We start from the raw sequence: 12,847 nt of genomic DNA on the forward strand, positions 1-12,847 counted from the left end.
CATTGCCGTGATGTGACCACATGCCTGTGTCAGACATTTAGAAATAAAAGCCAAACCTGATGAATTCAAAACCAAAAGAGGAAAAATATCTGCCCATTAGTGCCACTGCTTCATGGTGGTTTGAGCACTAATTTTTCTTCCTGTGAATTCTAGCCCATGAATTAAATTGTCCACTACTTCATGCTAACTCTCTACCAAAGTGTTTTTGTCCCTTTCATGTGAAAAGTATTACAGAATGCCTGAGACCATGGAGAGAAATAGGAAAAACTCAAAGTTCTTTATTCTGTGCCAGCTGTTGATCTGAGTTTTTATTCATTCAATCATCATAACAGATTTTGGAAGGCAATAGTGGTATTTCCTCTGCTCTGGAGATGACACTAATGATGCACAGATAGGTTATGTAACCTCCTCAAAGATACACAGACATAGAGCTTGAAGTTGAAGGCTGTTCAGGCCCCTTCTCTAACTGAACTACATGCTATGCAAGTGAATCCTTTGTTCTGATTTAGAGCAATCTCCCTCACTTTTTTAACAAGTTAAAAAACATAGTTTTCATTCATATTTATCAGTCAATTTCCTCTGATCTTCTAGGATTTATCTTTAATTGCAAGTACTCTAGGCTCACACCCTACCTCAATTAGCAGCTAAACCGTTAGATACAAATTAAGCAAAACATCAGGGATAACTTCTTGTTCCAGAACAGAATAAGATGTTACTCTCAGTTGAGAGAAAGAGAAGACTCCTTATAGAATAAAGCACAGAGGTTCAGGTCAAATTTAACTTGATGGATACTTTTGAAATGAGCAGGGAAAATGACATGGGGTGGTTTGTCACCTAAAAATTTTATCCCCAGAAGTAATCTCCAACCCACAAGCATATAATCATGCTCCACCATATAGGCTTTCAGCACACTCATAGCATAATCATAGAAGCAATCTCCACCATATAGGCTTATAGCACCCTCATAACGTAATCATAAAAGTGTGCTCCACCATATAGGCTTATAGCATGTTCCATAGCCAGCATAGAAGCATGCTCCACCATGTAGGCTCATAACACACTCATAGCATAATCATGTAAGTGTGCTCCATCATATAGGCTTATAGCATGTTCCATAGCCAGCATAGAAGCATGCTCCACCATGTAGGCTCATAACACGCTCATAGCATAATCATGTAAGAGTGCTCCACCATACAGGCTTATAGCATGTTCCATAGCCAGCATAGAAGCATGCTCCACCATGTATGCTCATAACACACTCATAGCATAATCATATACGTGTGCTCCATCATATAGGCTTATAGCATGCTCCATGGCATAAGATGGAAGCATGTTCCACCTCATCTTAGTTTCTGTGGGTTCCACACTAGAGCAGAGTGACACTTTGATAAGAGCTGAGTCTCCCCAGGGATCACACTGCAGGGAAAGGCAGACTTTTTTTTCTTGACTGGGAATATTCTCTCTACACCTGCTCAGAGAGCAAGTTTCAGGTAAGGGCAAGCTCACAGCAGACTCATCAGAGCAAATGGGCTGTGCCTTCCTGGAATGTGGAGAGTATCCCCTATGACTGAGGCCCTAAACACCCCTCCTCCACTAAGATGACTGGCTGCTAATATAATCTCCATTCCTTAACCAAGTATTCCTGAAAAAAGCCAGGGAACCATGGAGGTAAGTGGTTAGTCCTCAACTTTGGACAAACTAAAGCCTACAATGTTCCATAGAGGTAGGTAAGGCTTTGACTGCTTCACCACCAGTGTATGGTGGAGACCAAGGGGACACAGGACAGAGGACAGGTGGGTTAATGAATAGTGGCCATTAATTAAGCAATAAGTGTAAAATTGCATAATTCAATCTATAAAAGACAACTAGGAACAGGGCATGTCACCCCAGCTTCTGAGCAGAGAATCTATCCAAAATTCATCTGGAAGAATGGCCTCTGAACCTCTTTTCCTCTCTACCTCAGTATTTGTGATGATGCTGAATCAAAATCACAAGGGACTACTGCATTCAGCATACCTGTGGCAAGAGAGGACTAGAGCAAGTAAAGCCAAATAGTCTCCATCCGCAGAGAAAGCAAGCCTTGAGCTGCAATTTAGTAGCAAATTGGAATATATGGGAGGAGAAAAATGAAAAGGGAAATATGTGTTGAGAGCAGATGTCTGCAAATGTGCCTATCCACCTCACTGTGGGCTGAGCACTATTTCTCAGTCTCTGTTACTCACATCAGCTTGCAGTGGTTGATGCTCTCTTGGCCTGGCATTGGCAGCCGTCATCCTTTCTGCCTAGCCTTACAGGTCTGGTGTCTTGTACTGTTCAGTCACTGCTATGTCCCCAGCTCCCTCTCATTTCCTCCTCCCCTCCCAAAAGAAAAACCTCTAGAAAGAATAAGTAATGGCCTTGACTCTTGAAGATGATTGCATAACAAGGTAGCTTACAAGGGGGTGAGAGTGTGATTGTGAAAGCCTTGTGGGTCATGCTCCCTTTATCCAGTGTATGGATGGATGAGTTGAAAAATGGGGACAAAAACTAAACAAAAAATCAGTGGGAGGGGGGATGATTTGGATGTTCTTTATTACTTTTATTTTTTATTCTTATTTTTGCTTTTTCTGGTATAAGGAAAATTTTCAAAAATAGATTGCGGTGGTGAATGCATAACTATACGATGACACTGTGAACAGTTCATTGTGAACTTTGGATGGCTATATGGTATGTGACTATATCTCAATAAAACTGAATTTAGAAAAACAAAGCAAACAAAAAGAGGAAGCAATAATAGGGATTATGGAAAAAAAAGAATAAGTTATGGGGCTTATGATCCCACAGTAAAGAATAGAGAGTTATTTTGAGGTCAAGACCTTCAGATTTGTTAACAAAATCAGTAATAATCTAGTGAGTGAATTGTATCACTCATGGTGTGTAATTGCTATGGATGACAGTGTGTAAGGCAGATTTTTGTTTTTAAAGAAATTAGAATCTCTGTAAATTAAAACTAACATATTGGAAATTGCTAGTAAACCAGTAGAGCATATTTTAAGTTTTCCATTAGGCAAGGTCTTAAATACTTTTCATCTCTACAGGGTTGTTTATAAGGGTCCCTGTGTGTAAAAGGTGACTATTAGAAATTTGGACTCAGTGTGTACTGAGTTATGACATCTGGGGGCCCATGGGCAGTTCATTTCCTCCATGTGAAGCAACATCATGGGTTCAAATAGCTTACCCCGTGAGTCATAGTCTGGCTCTGACCTTAATCAAGATGCATGTTCTTGAACTTTGTGAATTTCTCAGTTTTCCCAGAGTTATTTGAAGTAGGAATTTAGGCAGCCTATATAGGTAATGCCTGGCACAGAAGCTGAGAGGTAGCCTGTGCTCATGAAATGCTATTTACATCCCTTCTCCTCTCAATGTTTGCTAGGAAATTTTTTATTGTATTATGGACATTTATAGGAGATGACCAACAAGTGATGAATTAGTGAGGATGGTTTCAGGAGAAGCAGAAGGTGGGCTATAGTGAAATTGGAGGTACCATGTGATGTGAAGGGGGAGGCTATAAAAATTAGCATTCTAGGCAAGAGGACAGGAAAGGCACAAAATCCCAGTGCAGATGAGCCTGGCCTGTAGATGAACTTGAAAGAGTGATGGGGTGAGTTAGCAGAATAAGGCTAAAGAGGGCAAAGCTGAGATTTTAGTTTTAGACCCTTTCTCATTGTTCCAGATGGCTTCTTGATTTTTCTGTAATCAGAGCTTCTGTCCAATAGTAAGCATGCCATCAGAACAGGAATGCAGATGCACAAATGATGAGAAAGGTATTTGTATGTGTGTGATGAATGAAGACCTGTTAGTACCAGCTAAGTAAAATGTCACCATTTGTAAACCTTATCATCAAGATTCAGTCTCTTGCATGATAATCCTGGTTATGACCTTGGCAGTTAAACAGAGCTTTGAGCTGGTTACCCAGGAGACAAGAATTTTAGGGTGAATTTTAGACTCAAAGAAGAGACTTTTTGGACTGACAGGTAATAGTCAAGTTCCTGTTTGCCTGTCTCACAAGTTTGCCTCCAGAATTTCCATGTATTGCTGTGAGTTGTATTTTCCCTGTTGTATGGTAGGGAAGGCAGCAACATGCTCTATCAACCACTGAAAGGGATTTCAGTAGCAAGATGGAACTACAGGTAGATGATGATGATGATGAAGATAGATAGAAAGACAGATAGATATATGATAGATTGATGTAAATAGATACAGATAGAATGATATAGTTACAGATATACAGATAGAGAGATAGAGATAGATATTGATATAAATAGAGATAACTAGATGTGACAGAATGTTATAGTTATGGACATATAGTTAAAGAGAGATTAGATAGAGATAAATAGATATAGATAGAATGATATGGTTACAGAGATATGGATAAATAGAAAGAGACAGATTAGATAAATATAGATATAAAGACAGATAAACAGATGATGTAATTATATATATATAAGTAAAGAGAGATATAGATGGAGATGATAGATAGATATGATAGATACAAGGTTACATATCATTTAACACATCTATATCATAAGTGTATCAAAGAATTCCTTAACTGCAAATGCAAACCTGCAAGTAGTGTAGGTACAGACTTTAAAAAACCCTGTGATGACAGCTAAGGTAGAAGGATATGAAAATTCTCAGAAGAAAGTACAGGAAGTCCATGTGAAGATACAGACCCTGCCCTAGGGCAGATACTGATTTAAGGAGATACGTTCCTACTTTCTAGGTAATTGGAAGCCTTAAATATATCATTGCTCTTAAGACCCCAGTCTTAGGAAGACTTCATCAGGAATGTGACTGATGGTTTGAGTAGGGAAGAGACACCTACAGGCACATGGCAGCTCCAAAAGCAGCCCAGAAGGTCTCTGCCCAGCACCACATAGTAGGATATAGAAAATGCCTGTCTGTGACACTGTGCATGGGAAACCAATAAATGAGGTCATTGATGGACTATGGTAAATGGGAGTTGACTGTATCTGAAATAACTTGAATATGTTGAGTAGGGTAAGAGTCATAAATGGAAGGAGCTGATTGATATTGGGAGGGTGGCTAATAGGTTAAATTTATGATATCTCTGTTAAGAATGTCAAAATGGGGATTTGAGCACAATGAGGATCACAGCTGGAGACACAGGTCTGGGAGAATTCTGCTAAAGGTAACCATGACAGGTGTGGAGATCACTGTGCTCAGCCAGGGAAGCAAAGCCAGCACCTTGGACAGCACCTCCCTTCACGGGTAAGAGGAGGGAAAAGGCCACAGTGGACACCAACAGAGTGCAGAGGTGGGACCCAGACAGAACCCGAAGTGGAAAGAGCTGGACAGCAGGGCATCAGATACAGGGCAAGAACAGTCAGGCTGGGATGATACCTGGGTTTGCAGTGAAGAAGCCATTTGTGTGAGCCATACCTTGAACTAGTAATGTAAAAAATATCTCCTTCTCAGATCCCTTTGGAACTGTCTCTTTGCTTCTTTCCCTCCCTTGACATAGCTCTCCCTCATCCCTCTTTTCCAGCATCCTCTTTGATCTCAGATAGTGTCCTTGATGCTATGAGATGCTCTTGCTGCTTTCCTGTTCACCATTTGCTTCTTCAAAAAGCACAGTGCTAGAGAGAATAGAGTATAAGACCAAGAGATTTCAGTCGTGGCTTTACCACTAACTGCTCTGTAAATAAACTAAAGCAGACCAATTAATCTTCCAGAGCCACTCTTTACTCAACAGTAAAATGGAAGTTAAAATATCTACCTTACTTGGTTGTTAAAGAACTAAGTAAGATAAATATGTAAAGTTATTATTACAGTCCCTGGCACATAGCTGAATGCTTAAAAGTTTTTATTGATTATTCAGTTTTGCATATCTCTATCCCTCTATATTTCTTGCTTCCTCCATCCTTTTGTTTCTCCCTTCACTATCCCTATAAATCCTCCCTTTCTTCTCCACTTTAGGGAAGAAACATTGGGATCAGAAACCTAACACAGAGAAGAAATGGAAATGACATAATTCCTTTTCAACCTAAAAAGTGAGCTAAGCTGACTTTCCCCTGCCACAGTTCTCCTAGGAAATATAATTGTATTCTATGAAGTTTATCCCAGGAAGGATTTCTGATGGATTCATGGGAGAAATGAAATAATTGGGTGTTCTGAGAGAATACTGGGAACTTTATAGCAAATAGTATGTAATTTAGAAGCAATAGAAGAAGGAAAGGAGATTTGCACTTATTATCAATTTAAATCCTGGGCTTCAGTTCCTTTCAGAGTTCATTAGAATACAGGAACAGGAAGAGGGGTTGTTGCATCATCTATGCTAAACACAGCTCCGTGATTATTATTGATGATGCAAAAAACTAAGTACATAAATAAAATGCCAAAAATGAATCTTTTATGAATGAACTGCACACAAATTTACTTTATTGTCAATCCGGTCATGAACCATACTATCCCCATCATGACCTTGAGGTCTGAATCATAATCTCTAAATTCACTGCTGGACAGTGTCAAGGAGAGAGCAGGAAGCTGAAGCCTATGGAGCTTGGTGAAAAGTCCCTGTGAATCTTCACATGGCAAATCTACTTGCTTTCTACTGATGATAGCTTCCAGAAATCCAATAGGCCATGTTTTCTCTCATTAAGAGGGGACAGTTCTTAGCAAAGAAGTTGCACAGGGAACTCAAATGTCACTCAAACTTGCAGAAAAGTATTACCTCTAGAGGTAGTGTGATCTTTTACTAGAGGATTCTAGGGACAGCATTTCTTATACTGATCAAGATCTTTCAACTAGTGGTCAAATTTCTAGGTTTAGGGGTCTCATTAGGTGTCATGACCAAGGCAGGGTCTAAGGTGAAGGTGAAGGGAATTGGCTTCTCCATTCAAGGGACTTGGAGAATCTTGAATTGTACAATGACTATTTGTCAAAGTGTGTTCTAGTGCTGCCTGTGTGTGAGAGGTTATGAAAGGGAGATAGGTGTGGTCCAGAGAACCACGGAGCACCTTCTCATGGTGATGGGGCCAGAGCAGCATACAATTACATCAATAAAGCTCTTACCTATTTTCAAAGCTATTAACTTGCTTTATGTCACCTCCCACCACCATATCCAAAAGACAAAATGAGAGAGACTCAGAAAGTAGACAATGCTCTTATTGTGTTTGTAGAAAGAAGTCAAACATTCTAATGGAGAAGGGAACTATGACAGGCTTTGACCAAATTGGGGGAAAAGTTATAATTAATGCTCATTTCTCTTCCTCAAGTCTCAACAGTTACAGAAGGTACTTTCTTTCCAAGTTACAGATGCAGAAATTGAAGTTCAGGAGGATCAAATGACATAGTCAGGGTCACAGGAGCAGGAGGTAAAGCATGGACATCTATGCAGCTTTTCTGACTCTTCCACATCCAGGTGACTCTACAGAGGTAAAGAAGACCAGATAGGTGTAACCTGTGTAAGACAGCATGAACAGGGGAGTAAGGAAGACAACTGATTCCTCTGCCCAGGTTTTATCCACCCTGACTTTTCTGACTCATCACAGGTGCCAGAAAAGGCATCAGCATGAGCAGTGACAACCAGAGTTTCTTGGGGGAGCCACCTACAAACTTCATCCTTCTGGGTGTCTCTGACAGGCCATGGCTGGAACTCCCTCTCTTTGTGGTCCTCCTGGTATCTTACATTCTGGCAATGTTGGGGAACATCACCATCATCTTGGTGTCCTGGCTGGATTCCCAGCTCCATAGTCCTATGTACATCTTCCTCAGCCACCTGTCCTTTCTGGACCTCTGCTACACCATGACAACAGTTCCCCAGATGCTGGTCAACATGGGCAGCTCCAAGAAGACCATCAGCTATGGGGGCTGCACAGTGCAGTATGTGATTTTCCACTGGTTGGGCTGCACTGAGTGCATCATCTTGGCTGCCATGGCCCTGGACCATTACATGGCCATCTGTGAGCCCCTCAGGTACACTGTCATTCATCACATTCTCTGCCAGCAGCTGGTAGACACCACCTGGGTTAGTGGCTTTGGCAACTCCCTTGTCCAAGTAGTCTTGACAGTGTGTTTGCCTTTCTGTGGGCAGCAATTGCTAAACAACTTCTTCTGTGAGGTGCCAGCCATGATCAAGCTGTCATGTGCTGATACAACCATGAATGATGCCACACTGGCCATGCTGGCGACTTTCTTTGTGCTGGTTCCCCTCGCTTTCATCCTCCTCTCCTACTTCTTCATTGCCCATGTGGTGCTCAGGATCTGGTCCTCCAAAGGACTGCACAAGGCCTTTGGCACCTGTTCTTCCCATCTGGTGGTGGTCTCCCTGTTCTACCCCCCTGCCATCTACATGTACCTGCAGCCCCCTTCCAGCTACTCCCAAAAGCAGGGTAAGTTTATCTCCCTCTTCTATTCCATCATCACCCCCACCCTCAATCCCTTCATCTACACCCTGAGGAATAAGGATGTGAAAGAAGCTCTGAGAAGACTCCTGGAGAGGATCTGGAGGTTCTGCAGAAGATGAAGATCTGACATGTGGCCCTTTCCATTTTTTAAAGAATATTCCACAAGTGTGTTGTATGCTCAGAGCACTTTTCACTTCAGGAGTTAATGAAACTGTGTAAGTTTTTTTGAGAGATTTGAGAGTCCCCAAACTCCCCTGTCCAAAACACCTCAACCCCTGTATCAACAGTGGGCTTGGAATCCCACCTCTAATATAAGATATTTAATTCTAAAAGGCCATATGTTTTCAGGAATCATTTAAACAGATATTGTGTTCAATTATTATTTGTGGAATTAATTAATTTTTAAGTTTCCACCTTCTCATCTCCCTGTTTTCTATTTTTCTCTTATCCATCTCTTAAATAGCATTCTTTGCCTTGAAACATATTAAAGAGTCATTATAATTTGGCCTTTTAGGAGAGTAACTTTACAAGATCAAGAAGTCTTCTTTGAGGCATTCAGAGGACAGCAGAAAAGCAGTAAAAATGCTGCATATACTCAGATTTTATTTCTTTTGATTACTTTATTCTTCTCCTAGAATAACTTAGTAATAAATAGTGGTTTAAATTAAAGATACTATGATTACATATTTCTGAATAATTAAAAGCAACAAGAAACACATTTTTTGAATGCCATTCTGTGTTGTTCTGTATTGAAACCCTTGTGGTAAAGACTGGCCATAAAAAGAAGTGGTAATCTTCACATTTATGAAGTTCAAATCCTACATATATGTATTTTTAAAGTTCTGTTCATTTGTCAAATGTTAGGTCTTAAACTGTACTTCATCCCCATGAAATACTTGGAAAATTAAGAGGCCATAATATGTCAATGGGAATCACAGTATTTGTTTTAATGGGTTTTAAACAGTTTATTCATTTATGTTTAAAAATTAGAAACCTCAGAAATGATTTAGGATTTTTTGAATGGGCAATTTCATTTTGATGACTTGGGCTAGATGTTTTATAAGAAAGTAGTTTATCACATATGAGAACTCTTAAAACCACTTTGCCAATTCAGGTCACAGTTTTAAAACTGGAATGTGAACCAAAGTGTCCTATGTATCTTGGTATTGTTACTGAATACAACCAGATTTATATATGGAAGAGTATTTGGTTATTTTGTTTTGGCTTAAAAAAAAAAACAAAAAAGAAAACAAAAGAAAGAACAATGCTGGTGGAGGTGTTCCCAAATACATTCCCTTTAAATGTAGCTGAAAGTGGAGTAGAGTGGAGCTCCTCTACCTTCTCTCCACCATCACATCTCACCCCCTCCTCCCCACCAGCCAACACAGTGGCTGATGTTATACCAAAGTACATCATCCAGGCTCCATTTTCATGGGAACTCTGTGCTCATTTTTCCCAAGATCCATTTCAAGAAAGTCTTCAGGGAGGTCTTGTAAAGCTTTCTTACAATGATTCTCTGTCCTGGTTTCAGCTGAATGGTGACACTGGCACAGTCCCTTTTTACTAAGTCTCACAAGGGTTAGGCACACAGCTGTCAGGGCCATGCCAGCTGTGCAGGAGTAGAATGCTCTGCTGTGTATCTTACTTGGGTCAACACAGCAGACCTGCCAGGGGTGGTCCCGCCAGTCCTGATACACTCTGGATGAAGACATAGACTCCAGCTGCAGAAGACATCTTCTCAATTCCCACCATGTCATCTTCTGCTAGGAGTGGGAGATGAGTGCCTCCTACTGTCCCAAGCATAAAACCAAAAAATATGCTTCATGACATAAGACCTCAGAATTCTGTAGCAAGAGTAAAGGCAGAGACACAGTCAACAAGATGATACAGTTGAAATCCATGCAGATCCTATGAACAGGCTTTCTTTTGAGGACAACACTGGCTCCAATTCTCCCAAAAGCTTCTGAAATCACCATTGCAGATAAGATAAACATTGCATGGTCCTGTTCAATGCCCCAGCTAATGCTCAAAGGAAGGTGCAAAGAAGCCTAGTGTGGCAAAGACACCAAATAATGTGTGACACATAAAACTTTTCTCTTTCAAAATTGAGAGGTCCAACAATGGAGCTCTCTTAACACTCTGCTTGGAGCTGTTCTTCCCAAGGATCTGCTGCATGTCAGCCTTTGGCTCCAGTTCCACATTAGCATGATAAGGCACATTTTAGGTAAGGTAGTTATTTTCACTCTTGAGTCAATGGAGTTTACTGAGCTGCATGTTTTCTCATTTTCAAGTGTATATTGCACTTCTTTCTGATTTTTATGTGTGCTTTATATTGGGTGACCCAGATGCTCAGATAATAATTGGTCTCAGCAGCATTCCATAGGCAACAATATTCAACTGTAGTAGGCCCACAGAGAGGAGGCTGTGTCTCCAGCAAATTTTCTCCTTCAGAACTGTGATTGCTGGTGTGAAAGCAAACAAAGCAAAACACTCCCCATAGAAGCAACTGCAGGAGCCACAGAGAGTCTTTTGTCAAAATACTGGGATAGGACAGTTACAGCTGGGAGAAAGCTAAAGCAATATCCCAAACCAGAGATGATCCCAATGGTGACTTACAGGTGGTGAACACCCTGGGTAAAGGTGGCTGAGACCATGCACAAGCTCAAGAGCTGCCCCCCAACTATCACCACCACACAGTGGCCAAACTGGCTGCCCAGGATAGTGGAGGGGGTGCTGTAAATGTTAAGACAAATGTATATATCAATATTATCCATGAGATCAGTCTCATATTCTGATCAGATTGGCAAATGCATAAGAGAATGAGAGAGCTCCAAAAGCAGCCAGAGAGAAGCGATTCACCACATACAAGGGAAAAAACATAAGACTAAGTAGTGACTACTCAGTGGCCACCATGGAGGCAAGAAGGCAGTGGCATGACATATTTAAAATTCTGAGAGCAAAACATTGCCAACCAAGAATTCTTTATCCAGCAAAGCTCTCCTTCAAATTTGAGGGAGGGCTTAACATTTTCACAGACAAACAAATGCTGAGAGAATTAGTTACCAAGAGACCTGTCCTACAAGAAAAACTATAGGGAGCCCTCTTGGCTGAGGGAAAAAGAAAGGAGTGAGAGCTCCGGAGAAGGGCACAGAATAAAAGAGTTTTAGTAAGGGTACATTAAAGGAAATAGAATAAAAATAGATCTGACAAATAAAAACCAAAGGATATGATAGCTGATTCAAGAACTGCCTTCCCAGTAATAACATTGAATATGAATGGATTAAACTCCCCAATTAAAAGATATGGATAGGCAGAATCGATTTAAAAATATGAACCATCAATATGTTCCTTAAAAGAAACTCATCTTAGACCCATAGACACAAACAAATTGTAAGTGAAAGCATGGAAAAAACATTCCATGCAAGCTACAGCCAAAAGAAAGCAGGTGTAGCAATTTTAATCTCAGGTAAAATAGACTTTAAATGCAAGGATGGCATAAGAGACAAAGAAGGACACCATAAACACTAATAAATGGGACAATTCAACAAGAAATAACAATCCTAAATGTCTACGCACCCAATCAAGGTGCACAAAAGTACATGAGACAAACATTGGCAAAACTGAAGGAAGCAATAGACATTTCCACAATAATTGTGGGAGACTTCAATACGTTACTCTGTCTTATAGATAGATCAACCAGACAGAGGACTAATTAGGAAACTGAAAAACTAAACAATGTGATAAATAAATTTGACTTAACAAACATATAGAGAGCATTACATCCCAAATCATCAAGATACACATTCTTCACTAGTGCTCATAGAACATTCTCCAGGATAGATCATATGCTGGGGCATAAAACATGTCTCAATAAATTTCAAAATAATGAAATTATTCAAAGCACAGTCTCTGATGACAGTGGAATACAACTAGAAGTAAATAACCATCATATATCTAGCACATTCACAAATATCTGGAAACTAAACAACACACTCCTAAACAATCAGTGTGTTAAAGATGAAATTGCAAGAGAAATAACTAAATACCTAGAGAAGAATGAAAATGAGACCATAACAAATCAAAACTTATGAGATTCAGTGAAGGTGGTAGTGAGGGGGAAATTTATAACTCTAAATGCACACATTAAAAAGGAAGAAAGAGCTAAAATCAAAGAACTAATGGAACAATTGAAGAAGCTAGAAAATGAACAGCAAATAAATCATAAATCAAATGGAATAAAAGAAATAGCAAGGATTAAAGCAGAAATAAATGTTGTAGAGAACAAAAAAGAAAAGCAATAGAGAGAATAAATAAAACCAAAAGCTGGTCCTTTGAGATCAACAAGATTGGCAAGCCCTTAGCTAGCATGACAAAAACAAAATGAGAGAAGACCCAAATAAACAAAATAATAAATGAGAGAGGAGACATTACTGCAGATC

General features: G+C 40.0%; 2 protein-coding genes and 1 pseudogene across 2 annotated transcripts in view; 2 read left to right on the top strand and 1 right to left on the bottom strand.

The window, feature by feature from the left end:
* Positions 1-12,847, top strand: part of LOC119524586 (zinc finger protein 596-like) — a 1,058,357-nt gene that overhangs the window by 517,311 nt on the left and 528,199 nt on the right. The window lies entirely within an intron of this gene.
* LOC119524520 (olfactory receptor 2B11-like) lies at positions 7,574-8,527 on the top strand. Its single transcript, XM_037823208.1, has one exon. The coding sequence runs from the start codon at positions 7,574-7,576 to the stop codon at positions 8,525-8,527; it is 954 nt and encodes a 317-aa protein (XP_037679136.1).
* LOC119524521 lies at positions 9,821-11,196 on the bottom strand (annotated as a pseudogene).

This window comes from Choloepus didactylus (assembly GCF_015220235.1).
Source record: "Choloepus didactylus isolate mChoDid1 chromosome 11 unlocalized genomic scaffold, mChoDid1.pri SUPER_11_unloc2, whole genome shotgun sequence".
NCBI classification, from domain to species: domain Eukaryota; kingdom Metazoa; phylum Chordata; class Mammalia; order Pilosa; family Megalonychidae; genus Choloepus; species Choloepus didactylus.